The sequence below is a fragment of the Eleutherodactylus coqui genome, chromosome 4 (assembly GCF_035609145.1).
Source record: "Eleutherodactylus coqui strain aEleCoq1 chromosome 4, aEleCoq1.hap1, whole genome shotgun sequence".
NCBI lineage: Eukaryota > Metazoa > Chordata > Amphibia > Anura > Eleutherodactylidae > Eleutherodactylus > Eleutherodactylus coqui.
Genome location: NC_089840.1, coordinates 266,166,679 through 266,194,163, shown reverse-complemented (window position 1 = coordinate 266,194,163; position 27,485 = coordinate 266,166,679). Strand labels below are relative to the sequence as shown.

The 27,485-nt window shown below is 46.8% G+C and overlaps 2 protein-coding genes across 2 annotated transcripts in view; one reads left to right on the top strand and one right to left on the bottom strand.

Annotated features, from left to right (window-relative positions):
* The window catches only part of GNB3 (G protein subunit beta 3), a 32,506-nt gene extending 11,738 nt beyond the window's left edge, over positions 1–20,768 (top strand). Inside the window, exons 2-10 of the mRNA XM_066601261.1 lie at positions 7,702–7,768; positions 8,834–8,872; positions 8,955–9,061; positions 9,496–9,559; positions 12,197–12,359; positions 13,955–14,021; positions 14,631–14,832; positions 14,937–15,153; positions 20,072–20,768. Of these exons, the coding sequence (XP_066457358.1) occupies positions 7,712–7,768; positions 8,834–8,872; positions 8,955–9,061; positions 9,496–9,559; positions 12,197–12,359; positions 13,955–14,021; positions 14,631–14,832; positions 14,937–15,153; positions 20,072–20,178 (1,023 nt within the window). The 5' untranslated portion in view covers positions 7,702–7,711 and the 3' untranslated portion in view covers positions 20,179–20,768. The remainder of the gene's footprint in view (positions 1–7,701; positions 7,769–8,833; positions 8,873–8,954; positions 9,062–9,495; positions 9,560–12,196; positions 12,360–13,954; positions 14,022–14,630; positions 14,833–14,936; positions 15,154–20,071) is intronic.
* Positions 20,769–21,485: 717 nt separating this feature from the next.
* Positions 21,486–26,658, bottom strand: CDCA3 (cell division cycle associated 3). The gene is made up of 6 exons (XM_066601260.1): positions 26,578–26,658; positions 24,425–24,578; positions 24,210–24,339; positions 23,772–24,032; positions 23,553–23,671; positions 21,486–21,735 (listed from the first exon to the last, which is right to left on the bottom strand). Exons 2-6 carry the CDS (start codon positions 24,545–24,547, stop codon positions 21,616–21,618), a joined length of 753 nt encoding a protein of 250 aa, XP_066457357.1. The 5' UTR covers positions 24,548–24,578; positions 26,578–26,658; the 3' UTR covers positions 21,486–21,615.
* Between the last annotated feature and the right edge of the window lie 827 nt (positions 26,659–27,485).

The window sequence follows — 27,485 nt, the reverse complement described above, 5'->3', positions numbered from 1 at the left end:
CTTAGTGATCTAAGATGTGGTAATATCACAATTCCTAGTGGCTCAAAGCAGGGAAGATGTTAGTGTCTGTATACCTGTTAATCTAGGGCAGTGATAGGGCTAATTCGAGTAGCCATGGAGGTTTAGGTCAGTAAAAGAGTTGATACAATGGCAGTTAGATGGTTTATCTGAAGATCCCTGGTGGTTTAGGGCAGTGAGGAGGTTAATGTAGTGGCAGTCAGTTTGCTAATCTGAAGATCCATGGTGGTCTAGGGCAGTGAATGGGTTAATAAAAGGCTTCATGGCAAGAACATACAGTATATACTCTCTTGTCCACTATGTGAATTGTCACTTACATAGAGAATAGATGGAGGCTCCATTTTCAAAAGTTCTTCAAGCAATTCCTGTTCTGGTTAAAGAGGTTAGAAAGCTGTTGGCCAGAATGCTACACGTAAATTATGAGAAAGAGTATGAAATTACTTATCTTCAGAGGCGTAACTTGAAGCTCTTGCACACATCCCAACCATCCCGAATTGGACAGTCCAAGATTTTAGGTGCTATCCCATGGTATTGGGAAGCCTTCTGTATATCCCTACTACAGCTGTATCTGCATCCTTAGGACGCAGATAACAGTTAAGTACAATGGTGGAGCAGGAAGTTGTCAGCTCCCTGACCTTCCACTGACTTTGTGACCCAATCATCAGCAGATCACGGAGGAGAAATGTCCACTTACCAACCTCTTATATGTAGTTCTAAGAATGACAAGGAAGTCGGCAGGTCTTCTCCAGGGGCAGGAATAGTTAAGGTCACTGGGCAGGAATATACAGGATGGAGCGAAGGGGAGAAGACCTGGGATGGCTCAGGCTAAGAGGAGAAGGAGTCTTGTAAGGAACAGAGCTGCTAAAGACCGGAGTTCCACCAGCAGATCACTGCAACAATTCGCATGAAAGGGGGGCATCTGTACTGTTTAGGGGGCCACTAATGGGTGTCATTACAGAGCAAGGGCATCAATACGTGAGAGGGGCTACTAAGGGCATCATTACTGTGAGGGGGCTACTAAGGGCATTATTACTAGAAGAGAGCATCATTACAGTGCGGGAGACACTCAGGAGAATTACTGAAAGGGGAAATAATTACTGGGAGCAGAGCACTAAGGGACATCATTACTGTGAAGGGGGCATTAAAGAGGCATCATTACTATGAGGGGGCACAAAGGGAAATCATCACTGGGTGAGCGTTATTACTATGTATGTTACTAAGGAGACATCATTGCTGTGTAGGGGGCACAAAGGGGAATCATCACTGTGTGGACGCTATTACTGTGTGAGGCATAACTGAGGCACCCTGTGGAGCTCAAGGGGAGCACTATTACTGTGCTGGTCACTAAGAGTTCACTATCTATTGGTTACTATTATTTTTAGGGGCACTATCTGTGTAGAACTAATGTAAAAATTTGTCATTTTCCATTTTTTGAACATTAGGAGGTAAGGACCCCTACCATGTACCATTTATAATACTGGTGTCTCCTTACGTGGCAGAAAGACTTTTATGCTACATTGAGCACCAGGGTCCATGTGCAGTTGTTATCTCTGCACCTTCTATAGCAACGCCCCTGCTTAACCTGTACTGATCTTGAGCTCCAGCTCATATTATACTCCAGAGCTGCACTCGCAATTCTTCAGGCTACCTACTTGCTCAGTGTCTCTACAGAACTTGCTTTGTAGATTTGCATTCTGCGCAGTGCAGTCAGAGGTAAAAGAGTCAAAAACAGAGCAGGGGCAGTTAAAGCAGCTGTATAGTGTGAGGACCCCTAAAAACAGCACCTCACATCTCAACTTCCTGAACCCTTGTGAGTTTGATATGAAGGAAGGGGATAGCCTGGGTAGGATATCAATATCAGATCAATGGAGGTCAAACTCCCAGTGTTCCCACCAATCAGGAGCTGCAGTACAGATGCAACTCCCTACCTACCAAACACCATAGGTATGATAGCCAAGGGCTTTCCAGGTTTGTAATATCGATGGTGTATCGATATTACACCTTAGGATTAGTAATATATACCGGGCTATTATAAATGATTTTCCCAATGTGAAACCCTCATAACTCCCGTTTAATGACACTTAGATACAGAAATTTGATATCAATGTGAAAAGAAACTCGAAAAGTTTTGTTGAACAACATTCAAAATGTTTTACACATCAGAGGTAATTGTTGTGGCCCCCTTTGCTCCTGGACACACATGGAGCCAGTAGTCAGGTTCTTGACATACACGTTGTAGTGGATCAAGATGGATTGATGCAATAACTTCAGGGATGCCGCAGACCATGGTGGGCAGTAAGGGGGGCATGTAGACTCTGAAACCCTCCAGAGAAAACATCACAGGGTGTAAGGTCCAGGGAACGTGGAGGCCAATCCATGTGTTTGGTAGTCAAAGCTCACTTCTGACGTAATTGTGAAAATTCTGATATTAATTATGTTGTTTCCTGAAAAATGATTTCATCACCAAACACTACAGATTCTATGACATCATCGCTTTCCATTAGCGTTTGCATACTGTCCCAGAAAGAACGTCACCCAGCTTGGCCGTCTGGTTTCAGGGCCCGTAACCATTGCAGTTGGTAGGGATAACATCGCAAATGTTTGTGCAGAATAGTCGGCGTCGGGATGTCCAATCCTCTGCTTGCTCTGACGGTGAATTTCTGAGAATTTGCATAGACACTCCGCTGTTTTCACGCTTGCTGGGGGACAGACAGATGATTTTCGCTTACAGATGCAACATTTTCCCTTAAAATTGGAGTACCGCTTACGAATTGCGCGCCCACTGGAAGAATATTAACCAAACTTTGTTCGAAAATGATGTTGTCCACTAATAACAGACTGGAAGACTTGAAAATCAAGGACAGAAAATGCTCTCCTGTCTTCGTTGGTGGCCATTTTGTCTCACATCCCCAATGGGTAACAATCATGGTCTTACTGTCCTACAGTTTCGTTAAATGAAACTTTTTGATTTTGTTTTCATTGATATCAAATTTATGTATCGGATTGCCATCAGACAAACGTTACAAGGGGTTCTAATTGGGCAAATCATTTGTAATGACCCTGCATACATCACCCATCCTAAGGATACGCCATCGATATTGCAAAGCCATATGGTGTTTGGTGAGTTACTCATGCCATGGGTCAATGCCAGGCAAACCTGGGTAAATGCCAAGGCTCGAACTGGGTAAAATTGCTCTATGCTATACAAGCTGAGGGTGGGGCAGCCACTGTGACAGTTGCCCAAGGCCCTACACACCTCTGGAACCAGCCCTTAGTACATACTATTTACTTATATGCAGAATGACCCAACATTTAAGCACCAAACATTTTGGCATTTTATGCTGCATTAGGGTATATTCCCAAGACGTTGTAGTGAAAAAATTGGTCCAAAATTGGTTGGAAATGGAGTACATTGATTTGATTGGGTGAATTCACATAGGCTTTTCTTTACTTGAATAGTCTGAGTAAAAAAATTTGCACCATGTCCTATCTTGGTGTGATATTCAGACGAGGATCATCTATTGTAGTCTATGGTTGCAATTTAAAAAGCGGATTGCACTAGTTTGCTGCATTTGTGGTCTGTTTTAATCACATGTAACAATGGGAACCATAAAAAATGTGCAGAACCTTTGATTCCATCATTTGACCCATCGTACGTAATTGTTATGCGTGGAAAAATCACAGAATCACAAAACAATTGCATGAAAATCTAACGAAAAATCGGTCAGATGTTTCAAGACTGAAAAAAAAGACGCCCGTGTCAATATACCTTTCAATTGGACAGAAATAAAGCATTATTTTTAGAGATGAGCGAGCATACTCACTAAGGGCAATTACTCGATCGAGCATTGCCCTTAACGAGTACCTGCCCGCTCGAGAGAAAAGGTTCGGCTGCCAGCCGCAGGTGGGGAGCGGCGGGGAAGAGCGGGGAGGAACGGAGGGGAGATCTCTGTCTCCCTCTCTCCCCCCCCCCCCCTGCTCCCCCCTGTCACTGCCGCAACTCATCTCTCACCCGCGCCGGCAGCCGAACCTTTTCTTCCGAGCGGGCAGGTACTCGTTAAGGGCAATGCTCGATCGAGTAATTGTCCTTAGCGAGTATGCTCGCTCATCTCTAATTATTTTAAATGATTTTATTGACATGCGCAATTTTTTAAAAACCATATCCCATTTTGTTGTGATTTTCAGAAAGAAAATCACTCATTGAAGTCTACGGGTGCAATTAAAAAAATGTATTGCATTGGTTTGATGCGATTGCGATGTTTTTTATCGCATGGAATCGTGGTAATCATAAAAAAGTGGGCAGAACCTTTAATTACATTATTTGGCCCATCGTGCGCTTTTTAGATGCGTAAAAATAGGATGCAAAACCAATGAAAATTGTACGGAAAAATCACAGAAACACGAAAAAACACTGCAGATTTTAACAGACGTGGAATTCCAGCCCCATAGGGGTAACGTTGTGACGCAGAAATGTCCGTACGGACCAATTCCGTCCCGTGTGAAAGGTCTCCAAGGCTGCTTTCACGCGGTCGAGAAAACTGTGTGAGATTTGTGTGCTGCGAATATGAAGATCTGTGCTATTTTCTACTACATGTGAACATAATGTTAGTGTGCCCCAATGCGTCAGGGACATGGACTCTCACAGTTGCTGTATACACAATACGGGAATTTATAATTAAGACTATTCACAAAATTGCTTAATTGTTTTGTTTACATGCATTAGAGCAAAAAAATAGTTGCAGAAGTATTCGTACCCTTAAGGGTTTTTCCACTATTATAAGTGATGGCATATTGTTGGCACGTGCCAACATGTCTCTATGAGCTTACCAATCCATAAATATAGAAATGCCAGAACCGCAGAGATCCTAGAGGGAAGATCCTCACCAATCATAATGTTATGGCAAGTCATTGTGAGGAAGGTCATAAATAATGACAACAGTTTCCAACCCTTGCACCCTGTTGGTCTGAATGGAACAGAGGGGAATTTGACCATTGACCAGTATCCTACTCCCTTATCAGGACGATGTAGGTACATTCCCATGTCTCCTAACCAACCCATGTTCAGTGGGAAAGTGCAAGGGCATTATAACTGATGGGGTAATGCGGTGGTATTATGGCTTAGGGGGCCATGTAGGGGCATTATGACTGAGGGGGGCATGAGGGTGTTATTACTGAGGGGGGCATGTGCAGGCATTATTGAGCAAGACATTATTATTGAGAGGGGGCATTATTAACCCTTTCCAATCCACTGTCTGACCTCTGAAGACATTATGATTTAAGGCTGTACAGCTCCGATGTTGGAAGATATCCGTCGGGGTTCTCTTACTGTATATTGCCAGCCTCTCTGCTGTCGGAGCCTATCCAATATGTCACCTCATGCAGTACTGGCTTTAGCCAGCATATAGCGCCATTGTATAACGGCAGAAAAAGAGTAAGCCCCCTAGGAAAACCAGGATACAAATTGGATTGGAAAGGGTTAATGAGGGGGGTTTCTGAGGCACTATTACTGGGAGGAGGGGGGGGTACATATGGACCTATTATTATTAGCAGAGGCATTATTACTGAGGGTAGGCATGTGGGAGCACTCTAGCCGTGAGAGGTATACTGAGGGGCACTATTACTGTGATGAGTTCACTAAGGGGCACTAATACGATAAAGGGATTATAATGGAGCACTGTTACTGTGAGAAGGACACTAAGAAGCACTATTACTGTGAGGGGACACAAAGCGTTTGGCTTAGCATAAAAGGGGTATGGTCTACTGTAATAGAATTGTCCCTCATTTCATTATTTAAAAGTTGGGAGATATGCTGATGCCACCCATGCCAAAGGAAGCAGGACCACCCTGGGCTCCCTCTCACCAGAGGCCCCACAGAAGCCACAGGTTGGTCCATAGATACATCCTTGCAGTCAGTTGGACTGGAATGTTCCTTGTAGCATCCATCTCTGCGGGAACCAAAAGTAATGTCTCCTGCACCCTCTGCTCATTAAATAGGTAAACTAGGCAAATCCGTAGACTCTTAAAGTGCACAACATGCATAGTATTAACGAAGTAACCTACCGTTGCATGCGGTCCTCTTCAGCTTATTTCACTTGTTTTTACTGAGATTAATCCAGGGATGGACCAAGGTCATTAGTCCATAAATAAAGTTGACGAAGACAGAAAATGACCTGGTCCCTCACAGCGATGGCCTAGAATAGGTCATCAACATATATTCTTGGCAAACCCCCTACAGAAGGTGATTCCAAAGTCAGAAACCACTCATACCTCTGTAAAGCTGATCATAGATGGCTTACTAGCTAGACGGACCATTGCAGAAATTAGAGGAACTTTTACATCACCCAGCATGATAAATTCTTTTGCAACGGTAACCTCAATCAAATTGTTCATACATCAATGCCAATGTTAGTCATAGATTCCATGCCAGTGGTTGGCCATCTCTTCTAGGTGTCAACATTCCCAACTAGAATGGTGACTCTTTTAAGACTAAGTCTTGTTCTTGTTGAGTTAAGGTCTTGTTCTCTTCATGTGGTCCAATGCATTGACACTGGGTGAATTGGATAGACTAGGAAAGGGCACTAAACCAAGGGACACCAGGAACAGGGGCATAAACCATAACAGAGACTACAGAAAACAAAACACTAGGCCTATTGGTACACCAATGACAGTTCTATTAGGAAGCTATTGGCTCCTTCAGATCAGGGCACCATATCTTCTTCTTGGCCAACCAGATAGTCCCAAATTCTTTTAAGCTAATATAGTTTCAGCAACTCACAAAATGAGCATATTTCTAAAACAAACCTATAAAAGAAGTTGTTACTTGAAAAATCAGGAAGTTAGGGCTCCCACCCACTGGCGATATTTTCTTTCTTGCGCTGCTAGAGCACAAGAAAACTCTCCCATCGCAGCGCAAGAAAGAGGCCGGTATAGAACCGGCATATCGCAAGTGTTTTCAATGGGGCTAGCAACAGCAGTGCTAGCCCCATTGAAAGCATAGGAAGAATGCCGCGGATTTCTGTGGGGACCGCGGGGATAAAGGAATCCTCTGCCACAGCTGTCACAGCTGTGGCAGAAGTCCGTGGCATTCTATTCTATTCTATTGCTTTCAATGGGATCAGCACTGCTGCCGATCCCATTGAAAGCAATGGTTTCAGCCAAGCCATGCGGAATGATTATCGGGGAAGGGCTTGAAATATAAGCCCTTCCCCGATAATCATCAATAAGTGTGTAAAAAATTTTTTAAAAATCATACTCACCTCTCCTGCGCTCAGCCGCATCCTCCTGCTGGCTCCCCGGCACTGCTATGAAGCTCTTTCAGCAGTCGGGGATTTAAAAATCCCCGCCTCCTGAAAGGGCTGTGCAGATTGGCTGAGGGCTCAGCCAATAGCAGCTACTGCTTAGCTATTGGCTGAGCGCTCAGCCAATCACACATAGCTCTTAGCTATTCATTCAGACTTTAACTTTAGAATCGCATCGCAGTGGAGAAAATATCGCCAGTGGATGGGAGCCCCTAGTCTTACAAAAAAGATTCTGTCTTCTACGTGGTTCATGTAAACGTCAAGAGAGTCAAGTATCCAAAAATAATACTGTGGCTGCATTATCTGCCTGATCAGAGATAGATTTACTCAACTTTCTTAAGGTGGCAAGTATTTTCACATTCTCCTTCCCTTTTTGTCTCCATAGAGTTGTCAAGATGGGGGAGCTTGACGAGCTGCGTCAAGAAGCAGAAGCTCTGAAGAAGCAGATTGCGGTAAATCACCTGTCGCGTATGACCCTAGATCTATAGACACTTATTTGGCCAACAGCTATTCTTTTCGGCATCCCCATATACTTGGGTTGGCTAGGCAAGCATGTGCTTTGACTAGGAAAAGAGGAATAAGCTGCTGTCAGACTCTTCTGACGGCAGCCTTTCTCCTGTGGAAACAAAGGATCAGGCATACTGAAATCCAACATGCCCAATCCTTTGTATCGCATCACATCTACTGCCTGGGGAGGGTCAGGAGACTCAGGACACTTCCACACATGTTAGATAGTCATCCAGTCTCGCTGACACCAACTTTTATCTAATGTGTACGGGCACCAATCATGGGTGCAATAGGAATACCCCTCTGCATGAGGCTGCCGGGGTGGTCGTAAGTTACAGAAACAGCTGAACAAGCTGTCTTTCCATAACTCACACCCCAGCCACCACATTCAGCCAGGCCAAGGAGGCCAGAACAGGCTGTAGGCCAGAACTTGAGATAGGTGCTAATGCCAGAGGTAGGACCCACATCTGTCATGCCTTAATGCCATATTCTGTGAACATGCCATAAAAGTCTAAGATGGGAATATCCCTTTAAGTCCAAACATCTCACAACAGTTTTGTTCTGGCTTCTTCTGGATTCAAAAACCTAAAAATGATGGGTCGAACTTGGCTAAAGTTGAAGTTTGACTCTTCAAAGATGCTATGCCACTTTTCCTATGACTTATGCCCCATTATGACTGGTCGGTAACTCCCTTCCCAACAATTTAATATCCTATATAGTTCCAACTTTGGCCATATCTTGAAAATGTAAAGTAAACTTCCAGTAGGAAGACACTATTGGCTCTTCAGATGTCCCCCTGTCAACTCTACAGGCTTTCACTAACTAGAACACTTTTTAGATATTCTGATGGAGAGTCTTGTTCACTATACAAGGCCTGGGCCTACTATTATATCATATAGATGGCCAGTGACAAAAGCCTTCCACTACTGGGAATAGTACCTGTAGACCATCTTCGTGTAGTAAGGTGTCTGTTTCCGCTCTCCTCATAGATCTTAATTATTTACTTTCAGGATGCCAGAAAACAATGTGCAGACACGACTTTGGAACAGGTGAGCAGCTTTCTTATGATTCTCCATTTGCGTAGTGCTCGCCTAGTATAAAGTACTGACAATTTACAGCTTTTCGCTTCAGATCACAGCTGGGATGGAGGTGGTTGGACGTATACAGTTGCGCACTAGAAGAACGCTGCGTGGGCACTTGGCTAAAATCTATGCAATGCATTGGTCAACTGACTCAAGGTACCAACTACCCCGTTTCCCCAAAAATAAGACCTACCCTGAAAATAAGCCCTAGCATGACTTTTAAATGGTGTCCAAGCAGATATACATGTAAAAAAGAAATATTTTGGAGCAAAAATTAATATAAAACCCTGTCTTATTTTGGGGGGAAACACGGTATGTGTAGAGTATAATACAGCTGTATTATGTCATGTCCAGTCATGTTGGAGGTTGGAGTGCTTTGTATATAGAGTATAATACAGTGGTCATGTACAGTAGTCGGGTCATATAAGGATTTGCAACTTTAAATACCTACTTGCTGTACCTCTACAAGGTCACCTGCGTGTTTTAAACCAAAATATATGCTATTTCAATATAGTTGGGTGATGAAACTCCTCTTGTATAGCGTGCGTTCCCCACAAATAAGTGACTATATTGTCTATTACCTCATACAGGCTCCTGGTTAGCGCCTCTCAAGATGGAAAACTTATCGTTTGGGACACATACACAACAAATAAGGTGAGTCTGAGATCACCTGCAATCTATAATCCACTATAATTAAATCTGATTTTCGGTTGTCTCTGAGTTGGTTGGTTTAGACTGCTGCTATACTTTCTCCATAGATTGCACACATAGGGGAACAGGAACTCTTCTTCTTTATATCTCTGAGCTGGTGGGTTTAGATTACTACTATGATGACTACATACACTGCACACAGAACAGAGCAGGATCTCTTCTCTATCTCTGAGCTGGTGGGCGGAGACTGCTACCATAACGTCTCTATACACAGCACACATAGGCTCCCCTGTATACTTTAGTTGGCTAGGCACACATGTGCTTTGAATAGGAAAAAGGGTACATGCTGTTGCTAGACTCCTCTAGTGGCAGCTTTATTTCCTGTGGAAACAAAGGATTAGGCATACTGAAATCCAGCATGCCCAATCCTTTTTTCCCATCACATCTACTGTCTAGGGAGAGTCAGGAGTAGGATGTCTAGTTCTCTATCTCTGAGTTGGTGGGTGTAGAGGGCTGCTGTGATGTCTCCATACACTACACACCGAGGAGTAGGATCTTTTCTTCTCTATATCTTTGAGCTGGTGGGTGTAGTCTGCTACTGTGATGTCTCCATATACTGCACATATAAGAAAGCAGGATCTCTTCTGTTCTATATATCTGAACTGGTAGGTATAGACTAGCTACTATGAAGTCTCCATACACTGCACACATAGGAGAGCAGGATTCCTTGTTCTCTATGTCTCTGAGCTGGTGGGTGTAGACTGCTGCTATGATATCTCAATACACTGCACACATAGGGGAGCAGGATCTCTTCTCTATGTCTCTGAGCTGGTGGGTGTAGACTGCTACTGTGATGTCTCCATATACTGCACATATAAGAAAGCAGGATCTCTTCTTTTCTATATATCTGAACTGGTAGGTATAGACTAGCTACTATGATGTCTCCATACACAGCACACATAGGAGAGCAGCATTCCTTGTTCTCTATCTCTAAGCTGGTGGGTGTAGACTGCTGCTATGATATCTCCATACACTGCACACATAGGGGAGCAGGATCTCTTCTCTATGTCTCTGAGCTGGTGGGTGTAGACTGCTACTGTGATGTCTCCATACACTGCACACATAGGGGAGCAGGATTCCTCGTTCTCTATCTCTGAGCTGGTGGGTGTAGACTGCTGCTATGATATCTCCATACACTGCACACATAGGGGAGCAGGATTCCTCGTTCTCTATCTCTGAGCTGGTGGGTGTAGACTGCTACTGTGATGTCTCCATACACTGCACACATAGGGGAGCAGGATTCCTTGCTCTCTCTCTCACTGAGCTGGTGGGTGTAGACTAGCTACTATGATGTCTCTATACACTGCACACATAGGAGAGCAGGATTTCTTGTTCTCTATCTCTGAGCTGGTGGGTGTAGACTTGCTACTATGATGTCTCTATACACTGCACACATAGGAGAGCAGCATTCCTTGTTCTCTATCTCTGAGCTGGTGGGTGTAGACTGCTACTGTGATGTCTCCATACACTGCACACATAGGAGAGCAGCATTCCTTGTTCTCTATCTCTGAGCTGGTGGGTGTAGACTGCTACTGTGATGTCTCCATACACTGCACACATAGGGGAGCAGGATCTCTTCTACTCTATAAAACACCCTCTTAAGTAACAGCAGGATGGAGTTCTGAGCAGTCCAGATGTTATTTCAATAGCTGTATATAAGGGAGATGGAATAAATCCTCCACAGTGCCACCTACTGAAAGGCAGCATTCCTTCGAGTCAAAGTGGGACTTTTTATACAAGTCTTGCTACAATGACTGGGAATCAAAAGCAAAGCCAGACCCCATGTACATACAGCTGTTTCCGGGTTATTGCCCATCATCAGTGTACAGTAGGAGTCTGGCTTTTGCTAGTGAGAGGCCAGGGACAGGGGTCAGAAACGCTCTTTTCTCCTTAGGGAGAGCAACTATATACTATAAATAAGTGAGGAGACTCAAATGGCCACGCACGCTCCTCTGGGTAATATGCAAATAAGGGAGATGGAATAAATCCTCTTGATTCCCAGTCATTGTAGCAAGACTTGTATAAAAAGTCCCACTTTGACTCGAAGGAATGCTGCCTTTCAGTAGGTGGCACTGTGGAGGATTTATTCCATCTCCCTTATTTGCATATTACCCAGAGGAGCGTGCGTGGCCATTTGAGTCTCCTCACTTATTTATAGTATATAGTTGCTCTCCCTAAGGAGAAAAGAGCGTTTCTGACCCTTCAATAGCTGTGACACAGTAAATCACTTACTGTTAGCTGCAGCACCTCTGTGTGTCTCTATGGTTCTCTTTACCTCCAGCAGCTCCCTCCTGCCACTTTCCTTTCCATAGACTTCTATGGGCAGCATGAGACACCTCTCCCCCACACACTTTCTGTAATCCTTTATAGTATCTTTGTTACTAGAGACAAACTTCACATAACAACAGCCAGTGGTCAGCTATTTAAAAGGTAGGGAAACCCCTAATGAATAGCACTTTAAAGAGATTTGTTTTTAGCAAAAAAAATGGTATTTTAGGTAATGCGATGATCTTTTTGATTTAACCTCTATTGAATTGTAGTATTGACATTGACTCTGTCATCATGATTTCCATATTCTAGGTTCACGCTATCCCTCTCAGATCTTCTTGGGTGATGACCTGCTCCTATGCACCCTCTGGTAACTTTGTTGCATGCGGTGGTTTGGACAACATGTGCTCTATCTACAATTTGAAGACACGCGAGGGAAATGTCAGAGTTAGCAGGGAGCTGGCGGCCCACACAGGTCAGTTTCCACCCACTATGGACATGACATGGATGGCAATATATAAGTCTGGAGATACATGCAGTAATTGATAGTCTATCTTTAGGTTAGGCCACCAAGATCTGATATGTGTTTTCCATCATTCTGCTAATTAGCGAGGGTCAAACACTCATGATGCAAGAGATAGCCTATTCTAACGATAGGCCATTAATATTCCAGGCCTTGAGACCCCCTTAAAGGGGTTGTCTTAAAGGGGATGATCCTTTTCCATATGTCCTATTAGGGCATAAAAATATCCCAGATCATGTCAGATCCCATTATAAGGTAATATTATGGTATTATGTCATACTGTAGGAGCGATCAAACCATCACAAGTTCAAGTCTCCTATGGGGACTAAAAAAAACGTAATAATCGGTTTTAAAAATTTTTATTAATTGCTAAAAAAAAATAAAAGATATTAAAAGTTTAACCTCTTCCTATAATCATAATAAAAGAAAGAAAACACATTTGGTATTTGTGCACCCGTAAAAGTCCAATCTATCAACGTAACGCATTATTTGTCCCGCACAGTGAACATCATCAGAAAAATAATACACATCAGAATTGCGCTTTTTTTTTTGGTCACTCCGTCTCCAAGAAAAATGTTTCTAAGGGTGCATTCAGACGACCGTATATTGGCTGGGTTTTCACGCCAGATGATATACGGCGTCTCTCTCTGCAGGGGGAGGAGGCTGGAAGAGTCAGGAGCAGTGCTCTGAGCTCCCACCCCCTCTCTGCCTCCTCTCCGCCCCTCTGCACTATTTGCAATTAGAGGAGGCGAAACGGGTGCGGGGCTACGTTTTGGGAATTAGCTCCGCCCCCATTCCGCCTCTTCTCATTGAAAATAGTGCAGGGGGGTGGAGAAGAGGCAGAGAGGGGGCGGGAGCTCAGAGCACTGCTCCCGGCTCTTCCAGCCTCCTCCCCCTGCAGAGAGAGAGAGACGCCGTATATTGGCTGGGCGTGAAAACCTGGCCGATATACGGTCGTCTGAATGCGCACTAAGATATATTATTTTTTAAATGTAGTACAGCAGAAAAATTATATAAATTTGGTAACGTAGTAATCGTACTGACGCGCGGAATTAACGTATCATGTCCTTTTTGCTACAGTGTGTAGGTCATAGAAACAAGACCCCCTCGAAGATGGTGGAATTGCGTTTTCTTTCCATTTCACTTCACTCAGAATTTTTTTTATGTTTTTCAATACATTATATTTAATAGTACCATTAAAAAATACAACGTGTTGCGCAAAAAACAACTCGTAGACATCTAGGTCGATGGATAAATAAAAAAATTATGATTTTTTTGAAAGTGGGGAGCAAAAAATGAAGAAGGGCTTAACAGGATTTGTGTAATTTTATAAAAAGAAAGCTTTGCATCTGAAGTTTTATAGCATATGCTTGGAGGAGGACCCTGCAAACAGCAGCTCATATCTCAGCATCCTGTTACCGTGCCATTTTCGGTCTGTGATCAGGATACTGAAGCGAACTGCAGTCAGATTTGATTGTTTTTTGTTGTTTTTGGTGGACTTTAGGATTTAATCTCCATATTTCTTGTTTTCTCTCTATAATTGGCAGGTTATCTTTCCTGCTGTAGATTCTTGGATGATAACCAGATTGTAACCAGCTCAGGAGACACCACCTGGTAAGTGGGGTCGGCAGATCTGCTGAAGTTGGAAAACTGGGAAAGGGGGTTCTCCACTTTGGAAAAACCCAACTTGCTAGAAGGATCCCTGACAATAAGCTAATCATAAAGTGTTCTCTCGCTGGGACCTCCATAGATCACCTGTGATCTGTGGGGATAACTAGCAGTAAGTGTTTCATTTCTCTATAGCACTCCCACAGGCCAAGGTAAGCATTACATATTACCCATTCACATCAATGGGTTGTCTGTGCTCCATCCACATTTCAGCGGCCTGGGCTGGTAATGCAGGAACAACTCCCATTGAATTCAATGGGAACCATACCTGTAATACCAATCCAGGCCATTGCAGTATGGACAGTGCTATCTGCTTTCAGCTTTGTGCAGCTGTAATGCCATTAAACATTGACTGCTACGTATTTCCACAGCAATGAGTACCCCCATAACAGCGACAGCTAGAAGGCAATCAAAATAGTGATAGCCTTGGTGCCCCCATGCGATAGTCAGCTATGAGGCTCCCAATTGAAAATGAACCCTAGTGCCCCATTAATAGAGACAGCCGCACCTCCAAGCCTCAACATTATTTATCTCACTATTCTCGCCTTACTTCAGTGCTTTGTGGGACATCGAAACTGGGCAGCAGAAGACGGTGTTCATTGGCCACACAGGAGACTGCATGAGCCTGGCCGTGTCTCCCGACTTTAACTACTTCATTTCTGGGGCCTGTGATGCAACCGCCAAGCTGTGGGATGTGCGAGAGGGCGAATGCAGACAGACATTTACTGGGCACGAGTCAGACATCAATGCCATCTGTGTGAGTATGAGGGTGGGCAGCAGAATGGGGAGTCACAAGGGCTCATGTAAAAAAAATGGTGCGAGTGTAAAAACCATACTGGTCTAACCCCATCCTTTACACAGTTCTTCCCCAGCGGGCAGGCCATATGCACGGGTTCTGATGACGCTACGTGTCGCTTGTTCGACCTACGTGCTGATCAGGAGCTCAGCGTCTACTCTCAGGACAGCATTATCTGCGGCATCACCTCAGTGGCGTTCTCCCGCAGCGGCCGCCTCCTCCTGGCTGGTTACGATGACTTCAACTGTAACATATGGGATTCGCTAAAATGTGAAAGAGTTGGTAAGTGGTCTCTTTTCTTGACTATACAATGTCAGTTGATTGTTAGTAGTCCAAAACTTCCAATGGCCCAGTACGCCCCTCTATCGGTGCTTCCCAAACGTTTTGGGGTCCCAAAAAAATTTTCTCTTGTGGCACCCATGCAAAAAGAAAAAAAATCTCTCTCCTCTGTCCTCTCTTTCCTTCCCACGACACCAATAGGAGCTTCTCATGGCACACCAGTGTGCTCTGGTTGGGAATCAATGGACACATGGAGATGCACTAGACCAGGGGTAATAGGCCATCTGGTGCCGGACGATTGGAATCCTGGAATCGCTGTTTTGGGATGCCCAGTGGACAACAAACCTAATCGTCTGGCATCACATCGGTCATACATGCCAATAAGTGTCATAGAGGCACTGAGGGACGGTGAGACATCTGCCCTCCCTGGACTGACCAACCTTTTGCCAGGGTAAAAATGAACCAAACGGGTTTGTGTCTGCAGAGCTGAGTGAAGCTAGCTGTATCTGGCAGCTGCTGATCTTCGTTACCACTATTTACTTACCACCATGACCATTGAGGTGAGATGACTTCTCCCATCTTTGGGCAAGCTACACCAACCATACTGTTGATCCAGGTTCACTTAAACTGTGATCATCTGTTAAGAATCTTAGAATGGTAGAGTTGGAAGAGACCTCCAGGGTCATCGGGTCCAACCCCCTGCTCAGGGCAGGATTCATTAAATCATCCCAGACAGATGTCTGTCCAGCCTCTGTTTGAACACTTCCATTGAAGGAGAACTCACCACCTCCGGTGGCAACCTGTTCCACTCATTGATCCCCCTCAATGTCTATTATCTAATTTGTGTTTCCTCCCTTTCAGTTTCATCCCATTGCTTCTACTCTTTCCCTGTGAAAATGAGAATAGGGCTGATCCCTCTGCACTGTGACAGCCCCTCAGATATTTGTAGACAGCTATTAAGTCTCCTCTCAGACTTCTTTTTTGGAAGCTAAACATTTCTAGATCCTTTAACCGTTCTTTATAGGACATGATTTGCAGACCGCTCACCATCTTGGTAACTCTTCTCTGAACTTGCTCCAATTTCTCTAGGTCTTTTTTAAAGTGGGGTGCCCAGAACTGGACACAGTATTCCTGATGAAGCCTGACTAAGGAAGAGTAGTGGGGGATAATTACCTCACGTGATCTAGACTCTATGCTTCTCTTAATACATCCCAGAACTGTGTTTGCCTTTTTGGCTGCTGCATCACACTGTTGACTCATGTTCAGTCTATGATCGATTAGTATACCCAAGTCTTTTTCACATGTGCTGCTGCTTAGCCCAATTCCTCCCATTCTGTATGTGCTTTTTTCATTTTTCTCGCCCAGATGTAGGACTTTGCATTGCTCCTTGTTAAATACCATTCTGTTAGTCACTGCCCACTGTGCAAGCTTTTCTAGATCTTTTTGAATACTCTCTCTTTCTTCCCTAGCGTTAGCTATCCCTCCTCGTTTTGTGTCGTCTGCAAATTTGATCATTTTCCCATTAATTTCCTCCTCCAGATCATTTATAAAAATGTTGAACGCTGGGCCTAGGACAGAGCCTTGTGGTACCCCACTTGATACATTCTTCCACTTGGATGTGCAGCCATTTATGACCACTCTTTGAGTATGATCAGTCAGCCAGTTCTGAATCCACCTAACAGTTGCCTTGTCAATCTCATATTTGGTCATTTTTTCAATAAGTATGGTATGAGATACTTTGTCAAATGCTTTACTAAAGTCAAGATATACTATATATAACGTATATACCTGATCAACCCAGTCGGTGATTCTGTCATAGAAGGAAATTAGATTCATCTGGCATGACTTATTTGTTACAAACCCATGCTGGCTCTGGTTAATTACTCAATTTTTATCCAAGTACTTGCATACATGCTGTGTAATAATTTGTTCAAAGATCTTTCCCGGTATAAAAGTCAGGCTCACAGGTCTGTACTTTCCTGGATCCACCTTCTTCCTTTCTTTGAAGAAAGGGATAACATTTGCCCTTATCCAATCTTCTGGGACTTCTCCTGTTCTCTGGTCCAGCAATTACCTCCGCTGCTTCCTTTAGAATGAAACTTGGTTTAATTTCACACAGGTGAGTGCGATATCACGCTCGCCAACATGTGATTTCTCTGTGGATACAAGGCATTTTTTTGTTAAAACCCCCCTCGCATCACTTTGGGGAAGTAGCGATCCTTTAAGCTACGACGGAGAATTGCAGCGTTTTTCCTATGGTTTTCAACAGAAACCTCACATCACGCTCGCATGCACCTAGCATGTGGTGCGACGTTTTCCCAGCCACATTGAAAACAATTGGCGATGCGAAGTGAGGGCATGCCCAAAGATAGCGCATGCCGTAATTTCTTTTCCGCATCGTGATGAAAAAGAATGGGGTTCTTATTCTTGTACAGTTTTCTCAGCTGTGTGAAATCGGCCTAAGAGCGGCTTTATACAGGCGTATGCGTTTTTGCACGCACCTCAGCACAATGCATTTGCACCGTGAACGAGGTGCTTTTGCACGCATATTGGCGTATTTTACGGTACTTTTTTATGCACCCAGATGTGTTCTTTTCCCCACAGTTTTGCACATCCAGTTACACCTTGCGCACGCATTTGCTCCCCCCATCCCATTTGCGCACAAAAGTAAGGCATGCTGCTTTTTTTTGGCGCGTGCAAAACACAGTAATGTGTACGATCCCATTGACATCAATGGGTTGTGTTTACTGCGTATTGCGCACGCAAATACACCCGTGTCACGCCGCCTTTATTGCTAATTCTGGCAGCTGTGGACATATTTCAGTTGTTAGACAGCCCACACCCGCCATGTATGGAGCGAGCTCAACTCCAGAGCACACTGTATGTAATGACACCCGAACCATACATGCTAGATGTCAAGAATGGGATAAAACTGATACGTTCTTCTTGCCCGTGACAACCAATCAAAGACCAGCTTTCATTTTCAAAAAGCGCTTGGAGGTTGCTGGGGACAACACGGACGCGTTCTCTGTCAGCCAGCTTTGATATGAAGCACGTCTTGTACTTTATCCTCGCTCCATTGTGGTCAACAGGAACGTCCAAAGACGCCAAAGTCTCCTATTCCTTCATAAACCGGTTTCTCAACTGGTGATTAATGGATCGTGTTCATCAGCAAGTCGTGACGAGGTTTCTTTGTTCTTAAGAGGCTGGCAGCAAGATGTTGTCACACCCGTTCCATTCAGCCGTCCCTAAAGACGCGTTTATATTGGCGGTCATTAAAGGGGGGGTTCCCGCTATGGCATTTATACCCTACTCCAACCCAGGGATGCCAAGTTGCGTGGCCCAAGTCCTCCATGAGGAGGGAGCCGTGGTCTCCATTGCCCCATAGAAGAATATGGAGCAATTGTTAATATGGAGACCGCCGATCGTTCTCCAGTGAAGACCACCTTTAGTTATATCCTATTTCGGGAAATGTTGGGTGACAACCATTAATCTCTTATCTTTTCGAATTCCTCAGAACCTATCGCCCCTTGTTTTCACCAGGACAGTAAAAGATATTGTACGCCAGCCATGTCATGTTTAATGCACTTTTCTTCACTGTTGTCCTTGCGATCGGGCAGTTCCCACCCATTCAAGATGGCCACCGAAAACTTCGATCTAGCTAATAAACACTGGGAACTGCTCTCGGATTGGCCTATGCTGATCATGTGAGCAGCGGTTCACAATTGGAGAAAAGGTATAGCGCATTGGTAGTCTCAGTCACATGCAAAAAAGCTTTGTTCAGTGCGCAAGAAAGTTGCGTTGAGGCACATGCAAATGAGCATACGCTTGCGTGATGTGGACCTAACACTACAGGGATTACTCTAAGGATGGCACCACCATCTTGGACAGTCAAAAAGGAGACCCGTAAAATTGGATGGATGGTAGAGAACAACAAGTGCAGGCAGTTCCCCTCCAGTTGCGGGCCAAATCACTGACGGATCACCGGTAAGTTGCGGCTTCGACTTGTGTTGCAGTCTATGATATGGCAAAGTCGTGTGCAACTTGCGACCAAACATTCTAGTTTTAGATTTACCGGCTGCGTGAGGTTGTAGCTGTCAGCAACATCTCATTAAGAATCATTAGATACAATGTCACAATACTACACTGCAGTGTTAGTGTTGCGCAACCAAAGTTGCCTTGTAGCTCCAGCCAAACCACGATGGCCATCACCCAAGGTTTTCCAAAAGCAGAAATAACTAAGAAACCACTGAATGGAATTTTTAAAAAGTGCCTGAGCCTCTTGTCAGCGAGTCCTTGCTGCAGGAGAAGCCATCATGGCGGTCAGCACCTAACTCTCCTAAGAGGTTGCTGAATACTTTTAACAGCGACACAAGAAGTGCCATTAATCATAGGGTGCTGACATGGCAGCCATGTTGGATGTCACCCAGCAGTCCCAGATATAGCTAAGAAATAGCTGCATGGAATTAACTAACCATTGGGTTTCTAGACAAAATTCTGCCCCAGGACTGGAGGGGAGGGAGGGAGGGGGGGGGAAATAATACCTGCAACTGATTTTCTCTGCCATCCTTCAATCCACCGATTCCATTTTCGGCTGTCAAATATGGCCAATGCAATCTTCAGACTACCCAAGTGTTAGACCACTAATGCATTACACCTGCCTGATTGGCCAGAGCTGCTCACATGATCCACACTGGCCAATCAGAGAGCAGTTCACATCAGGTAGTCAGAAAATTACTATGGCCATCTTGGCTAGCCAACAACAGGCCCCGAAACCAGCAGAAGTACAACTGCAGGTAAAACACCCCCCCCCCCCCCCTCACCCCCTCACCCTCAATAGTATTCTGTTCCAAAACCAAAAAGGTCACTTTAAGCAAACTGTAAATCTGCAGCATTTTATCATTCTTCTCTCATCTTGCAGGTGTTCTTTCTGGGCACGACAACCGTGTCAGCTGCCTCGGCGTCACCTCGGACGGGATGGCGGTCGCCACAGGATCGTGGGATAGTTTCCTCAAAATCTGGAACTGAATTTTTTGCAAGATGCGTCATGCAGCAGAGACAGGGGCCCCTCACCTCCCCCCACCATCCATTTATCAATGCCCCTGAATATACCCCAGTTAGTGTCTTACCCCACCAATGCAGAGCTGCACCAGCGCCCCCTCATGCCAGGCACCTGCTTGGATTTGCTGTGTGACACTTGTTAGCTTTGGCAGAACCGCAGAAGAAACTCCATGTGCAAGAATACAAAGCCTAACACTGCCACCTAGTGGCTGCTGTACACACTGCGCCCAGATATCAGTGCTGACGATCACCCCTGATCATTGGAACCGGTCCATAGGCACTACCCCTCCTTCCCGAATGTATGCTTCCTGTTCGAACCCCTCCCCCACTTCTTCTCTACTCCTGCTGCAAACAACTGTTGACATCTGTGTGCAAATCTATTTAATTTATTTTGCTGACGCCTCCTCCCCATTTTTCTGTCACTTTTTTCAAACAGGTTTGTGTTTTATAGAAAGAGGAAATAAAATCTATTTTAGGTCAAGGCAGCCAAAATATTGGCATCTTTCAGAATGACATGTTACCTTACTGGTTGTATTAAATCTCAGGTTTGCAGCCGCTTTTGACTGTTTGTAGAGATCTCTTCGTAGGACCAGCGGTACGTTGGCGAGGTGGGGTATTAGATTGTAGTCAGAGAGCGCCGCCGCCACCAGGGCCGCCCCGCGCCCAGCCGGGGGAGCGCCGCCGCCACCAGGGCCGCCCCGCGCCCAGCCGGGGGAGCGCCGCCGCCACCAGGGCCGCCCCGCGCCCAGCCGGGGGAGCGCCGCCGCCACCAGGGCCGCCCCGCGCCCAGCCGGGGGAGCGCCGCCGCCACCAGGGCCGCCCCGCGCCCAGCCGGGGGAGCGCCGCCGCCACCAGGGCCGCCCCGCGCCCAGCCGGGGGAGCGCCGCCGCCACCAGGGCCGCCCCGCGCCCAGCCGGGGGAGCGCCGCCGCCACCAGGGCCGCCCCGCGCCCAGCCGGGGGAGCGCCGCCGCCACCAGGGCCGCCCCGCGCCCAGCCGGGGGAGCGCCGCCGCCACCAGGGCCGCCCCGCGCCCAGCCGGGGGAGCGCCGCCGCCACCAGGGCCGCCCCGCGCCCCTTACTGATGTTGAGGAGGAGAGGTACTCTAGTCACTACTGATGACAATCCGGGGTTATTCAGCCGCACTCTGTGTATTCAGTTGGGTTATTTGCTTTCTGTGGAGAAGTCAAACGCTGAGCGTTTCCTCACATCTGCCGGCGCGGCGCTCCTGAACACGGGGACGGGTCCCACCAGACCAGCTTTATGCACACAACAGTTTTAAACATCTATAAAATCATATTTATTTTGGTCCAACATTGAAATTCACAAAGAAATATTTACACAAGTAGTGTAGAAGTAGAGGCAGCAGCACAGATATATATATATACACCCCTATGGGGCGGGGGTCAGCCGTCGCTCTGGGTGTATTGTGCGTTCTCCTTATTCTGGGATATCTCCCAGCTGCAGTGAGACATCTTCATGTTCCTGAGGGACGCCGGCTGCTCAGACTGGAAGGGGATCTTCACCTACAAACAGGAGAAAGGATTCAACATCATCCCAAATGGTAGAAGCCCAGGGCATGGCGCAGGACGCCACAGGGCATGGCGCAGGACGCCACAGGGCATGGCGCAGGACGCCACAGGGCATGGCGCAGGACGCCACAGGGCATGGCGCAGGACGCCACAGGGCATGGCGCAGGACGCCACAGGGCATGGCGCAGGACGCCACAGGGCATGGCGCAGGACGCCACAGGGCATGGCGCAGGACGCCGAGTAATCCAAAAGTCTAAGCAGAGTTTGAGGCGGAATTTTGCTAGAATTTCGCTCGTTCGACATACAGATTTTGCTTCACAGCAGAACATTACACCCCATGTGAAAGCACCCTCACCCTTCTTTAAGCAATTTACTCTTTAACCCCTTGAGAGCCAGTCACTTTTCTATTCTGTGATTCATCCCTACTTCAAAAAAACTTTTCCCCCTCGATGCAGCTGTATGAAGGCTTGTAATTGTTACAAATGTCTAAGTAGGGCAAGCAGGAAAGCAATTAGGTCATTTTTTGGGAAGGTGGGGGTCCTGGCTCTTTCAGCAACGACAGGGTAATCTTATTCTGCAGGTCAGCACGCTTACGGTGGTACAACTTTTAGAAAAAAAAAATTTAACATTTCTAGAAAAAGTTTAATGTTTTCTAAAAACAGTAAAAAACATAAGTATTGCTGTAATCATACTGACCTGCAGATGGTGATCTATAAGAGTGGGTTTTTTTTTTTTTTTAATCGCTTCCCCCCACCACCACCTCCTTTCCACCAGTCGTCACCTCATAAGGGACTTGAGCTTGCAGTCATACGATTGCTCGTACAATATACTGCAGTACTTCAGCATTGCAGTATACTGTATTTTCACTAGCAGTCTATTAAGCCCTGCCAGACAGACTTAATAGGCTCTGATCCTTGACAGGCCTGGAAATCTTCCCAAAACCCCAAGATGCTGTGGTAACACATCAGAAAGGATGCGGGTGGGCTGCCCTCCAACCAGCTGCTTAAATGCAGCGGTCACCATGGATAATGGCATCTAAATAGCTCAATGGCTGCAATGGGAGTTAGCTGGTAACTGTCCCTAACAGCTGATAGTCGCCGGGTATGAAGAGAGCACCGCTCGAGCCAGCTTCATACCTCCCCTCACAACCCATGTCAGATGTATCCATCATAGGTCATTAGAGGGATACTACAGGCTGATACTATCCTAAGGATAGTCAGTAACAGTTGATGGGCAGGGATCCCAAGCAACAAAGCTTTGCCAGTCAGCTCATCCTCCCGCCCGCCATCAGTGCAGCGAAATCTGATGTCCGTATTAGTAGTCAGAGACAGAAGTGTAGTAGAAGGCTTTGCTCCCACTGAAAACAATGGGAGTGGTGCCTTCTACTACGCTTCCAGCTCAGACCACAACGAGGAGCTGGGAGTGTAATAAAAAGGCATCACTTCTTGGGAGTGAAACCATGTATTACACTTCTGGACCTGACCAGAAATGTGGGCGTCTGACCCACTGTCGCGCCGGAGGATCCACTGATTGGTGAGGTCCGACGCTCAGGATCCCCACCAGTTAACCATCCTGGGGATAGATCATCAATACAGGAGTTCTCTACCACCACTTGACTGCACCAGATAGGCGATCATTGGGGGTCGGACCTCCGCCAATCAACCAGGATGCCAAATCTCAACCCCCACAATCAAAATGCAGTTTCCCCTCTTAACAGAGAACTGTCAGCTTTAGATGCCAGTGGCAATAAGGACCCCCGCTGTGTGAGCGCCCCCATAAGTTACATACAACTTTCTCGGGCGCAGTCTTACCTGTCTGTTCTGCATAGCTGTGTTGGGCGAGTTGTCTTCCTGCAGAATCTTGAGTGGAGACCGGCCATGGGCAGAGGAGACCAACGCTTTCCTGGGTCGCTGGCGAATATTCTTTGCACCTACAAGAGTGAGGACATCGCTCAACGACTGCAGTTTGTGCAACACACCTACACAACGTCCACGTGGACATTATAAATAAAGCTTTGCTCAGTGCGTCACCTGCTGCACGCGGGGATTTGCACCGGGGTCTCTGCGGTTGCACGGAGGGTGGAGTTGGCTCTGCTAGGGAAGTTAGAGCTTCTTCTGCAAACTCCACCTCCTTCTCTTCTTCCTCGGCAGGTGCAATGACTGCGTCGCTCGCCGTCTGCTCTTCGGGGGTCTCAACTGGAGCTTCTTTATTGGGGTCGGAGCCGTCCGCAATCCCAGAATCCTCGGTGACAAACACATCGCTGAGCTGCTTAACCAGAAGGTTCAAGGAAGCTGGAAAAGACAATTAGAGGGTCAATAGAGGCTTACGGCCTCAAAATACAAGATCTTGTCAGCTCAGCCGCGTCTTAGTGATCGGCTTCCGGCAAAGCTGGGTGACAACCAATATGGCTGCCGACAAGCCAGCTTTCCAAGGCTGAAACCCCTTCCTTGTGTTTGGGCTGCACTCACTGTGTAACGAAGGGCGCAGCGGGGTGCGCACGATGCCCTGTGTGGGGGAGCGCGGGTCATCCACTCCTGCCGGCTCAGTCATTTCTTCCTCTTGTGCGACTACAGGGGAACATTGTGGAGACCCGGCGACCTGCAGACAGGGACGTGTTTTAGAGATCCGGAAAAGTTGAACAGAGATAACCTGACGCCATGTTTATGGGACTCGCCGTACCAACCTCAATAGGCGTCCTGGGAATGCCCACTGTCGGAGAGCGGGGGTCAACCACCCGTGCCAGGTGGCGGTTTAGTAGAGGGCGAGACGGGGTCACCTGCTCCACTCTGGAATCCGTTCCTCCCATGGTGTAAAGGTCACAATGCAGGATCTCTGACCTGAGGAGAGAGATAGTTACTGAGCGGAGTACAACCCCCAACATCCTAGTCTAGGCAGGACTCCACGACCCCCCTGCTCAGCTGATAGCTGCCCGTACACCTTCCATAGCTCATCCAGTTAACAGCTATATACCCCGACCCTCTATACACATGACTGCACCACTGAACCGGACATCAATGTGTTGGTCATGGGGACAGCGGAGGAAGCGGCAGTAGGATTGGGTGCTGAAGTTCAGGGTTCCCCCTCACAAGATCCCCTTTTGGGCCCCCTGTACATACAAGAGCCCGCCAGTCCTGGAAGAACCAGTGTTTTCGGATGACCGTCATCTAGTGTGCCTTATGACCAGACTAGGAGATCGAGAGGGGGGGGGGGGGAAGACGAGCTTCAGTACAGACCCCCAAACAGCCGAATGGGACCATAGGTTGGACAACCCGATAGACCAGCAATGTTTAACCCCTTAACGACAGGATTTACAGTTCAGGGGATCACGGTTTGATCCCACTCCATACAATGCGGGTGCCGACTCTTTCTAACAGCCCCCAACAGCTTTGATCAGCCGCACATCAGAGCTGTAAGCTATTTAAATGCCCTGACCGATGTTCTGGGGTCTTGTACAGCCCCCCACAATGAGATTGCGGGTTGCTGTGCGCCTCCTTACGGGGTTAAAGAGTGGTGTGCCCATCTTTGCTTTCCATGATCAAGATGGGAAAACCTGGCCCTGTCAGAAACAGCCAAGAGCTGTCTGCGCAGTTAGCTGCCGGGTGGCCAGTAGCAGAGCAGCTGCTTCCCATCTCAGCTATGACAAGCCAACATGGGAAGCCCCTTTAGGCCTCATGTCCACGGGGAAAAAAAATCAGGCCCGCTACAGATTCTCCATGGAGAATCCGCAGCGGGTCCCTCCTGCCCCGCGGACATGAGGGCTGAAAATAAGAATAAACTCACCTGCTGCGGACCGTGCAGGTCTTCCCTTCTTCGCGGCCGGATCTTCTTTCTTTGGCCCGGCGGATGTTCTCGGCACGCCGGCCGCGTGCATGCGCCGGGCACATCCGCCAGGCCGAAGAAAAAAGATCCGGCCGCGAAGAAGGGAAGATCTGCATCGCCCGGAGCAGGTGAGTTTAATTCAGGCACGGGTCTTCTGCGGATCCGGGCGGCTTCCATAGAAGCCTGCAGGAGCCGTCCCTGCGGGAGACCCGCACCTAAATGGAGCATGTCCTTTTTTTGATACTCCAGGATTTTTTAAATTCACTTTTATTGACCACCCGCGGGTATTTATCTACCCGCGGGTGGTCAGTGCATCCCTATGGGGTGCGGATCCGAGTGCGGGTGATCCGCTGCGGATTTAAAATCTTCTTTCCCCCGTGGACATGAGGCCTTTATGTTCAAGAGAGCGGCGCTGAATCCAGGGGCCAACGGGCCGGAGGAGTCATCAGTGGCCCCCGGGGGCTGCCAGGAACTCTTCCATCTCCCAGAGTTATGGTGACCCCACAGACCCCCTGACCAGGGTGGAGCGGGGCGCCCTACTACAGCTGGTGCCGCCCTTCCTCACACCCCTCTTCATTATTCCAACACGAGCAGCACATAGTATGTTAGGAGTCGCGCTACCGCCGCCTTTGTGAAAGGATGAAGAGACCCCAGGAAGAGAGTCCGGCCCCAGATAATATAACACCCCACCACCCCCCACGCCGCAGGATAATATAACCCCCACACCCGCGGTTAACCCCTCAGTTAACCCGTTGGCACAGCGGCACAGGACGATGGCGCTCTTCCGGGCAATAAGATACAGCATGCTGCCATATTCCATGTGCACCATTCTCAGGATTGTGGGGTCCCAGCAGCTGCAGCCCCGCCCATCAGACCCCTAGACCACCATTGTAGTCTCCAATGTAAAACCCCTTTAAACCTCCTTCATACACAAGCGTGGTGTCATCATCCCCGGCCGCCCCCACGATGAGCAGCAGCTGCCATATAGAAGAGCCGCCGCCGCCACCCCGCACTTACCGCGCAGCGTCCACTAGTCCTCCCCGGCTCCGTGCAGCAGCTGCAGCAACAACATCTACTGAACCAACTTCCTACCCGCAACATTCAAACTGAGCGCCGCAGCCAATCACAAACGCCGCCAGCGCCGATTGGCTGCAAAGCGCAACGCCTTTTTACTTCCACCAATAGCAATCTAAAGATTTTATCAACATTAGGTCGATGATTGGCTGCTTGGGATGCCAAAGTAATAGCTCCGACGTATGATTGGTCAATTCAGGCAAAATCCCGCCTCCTCACAGCTGGATCGTTGCGGCGTTTCTGTAGAGCGTGCTGCTGCCCTGTCGTCGCCATTTTGGTAGATACTAAAATTAAGGGAGTTTTAAGACGATAGTCAACAAAATGGCGGCTGATATGCGGACAATGTAATTTAGTAGGCTAAATGTGCTGATGGCGACCAGGAAAGGAGGGTGTTGTTTATTGTGGGGATGGGGTGTAGAGGGGAGAAGCATGCAGGACTGAACAAAGAGCCTGGGGGACAGGTTTAACCCCTTAAGGACATGGCTTATTTTTGCCATAAGGATGCAATGATTTTTGAGGCTTTTCATCCCCACATTTCAAAAGCCATAACTTTTTTATTTTTCCATCGGAATGGCGGTATGAGGGCTTGTTTTATACGTGGCGAACTGTAGTTTTTATTGGTACAATTTTGGGGTAATTTTTGGGGGAATGGCAGGAAAAGAAAACGCATCAATTTTTTATTGGTTTTTTTTTTGCCATGGAGGATAAATAGTGAAATGTATGTGTTGTTATGGATACCAAATATGTGTGTTATAAAAAAAAAGGGGTTTTTATACAAACGGGAAAGTGCACACAAAAAAAAATTTTTTTAGATTTTTTTTCTTTTTTCACACTATTTTTTTTTTTACATT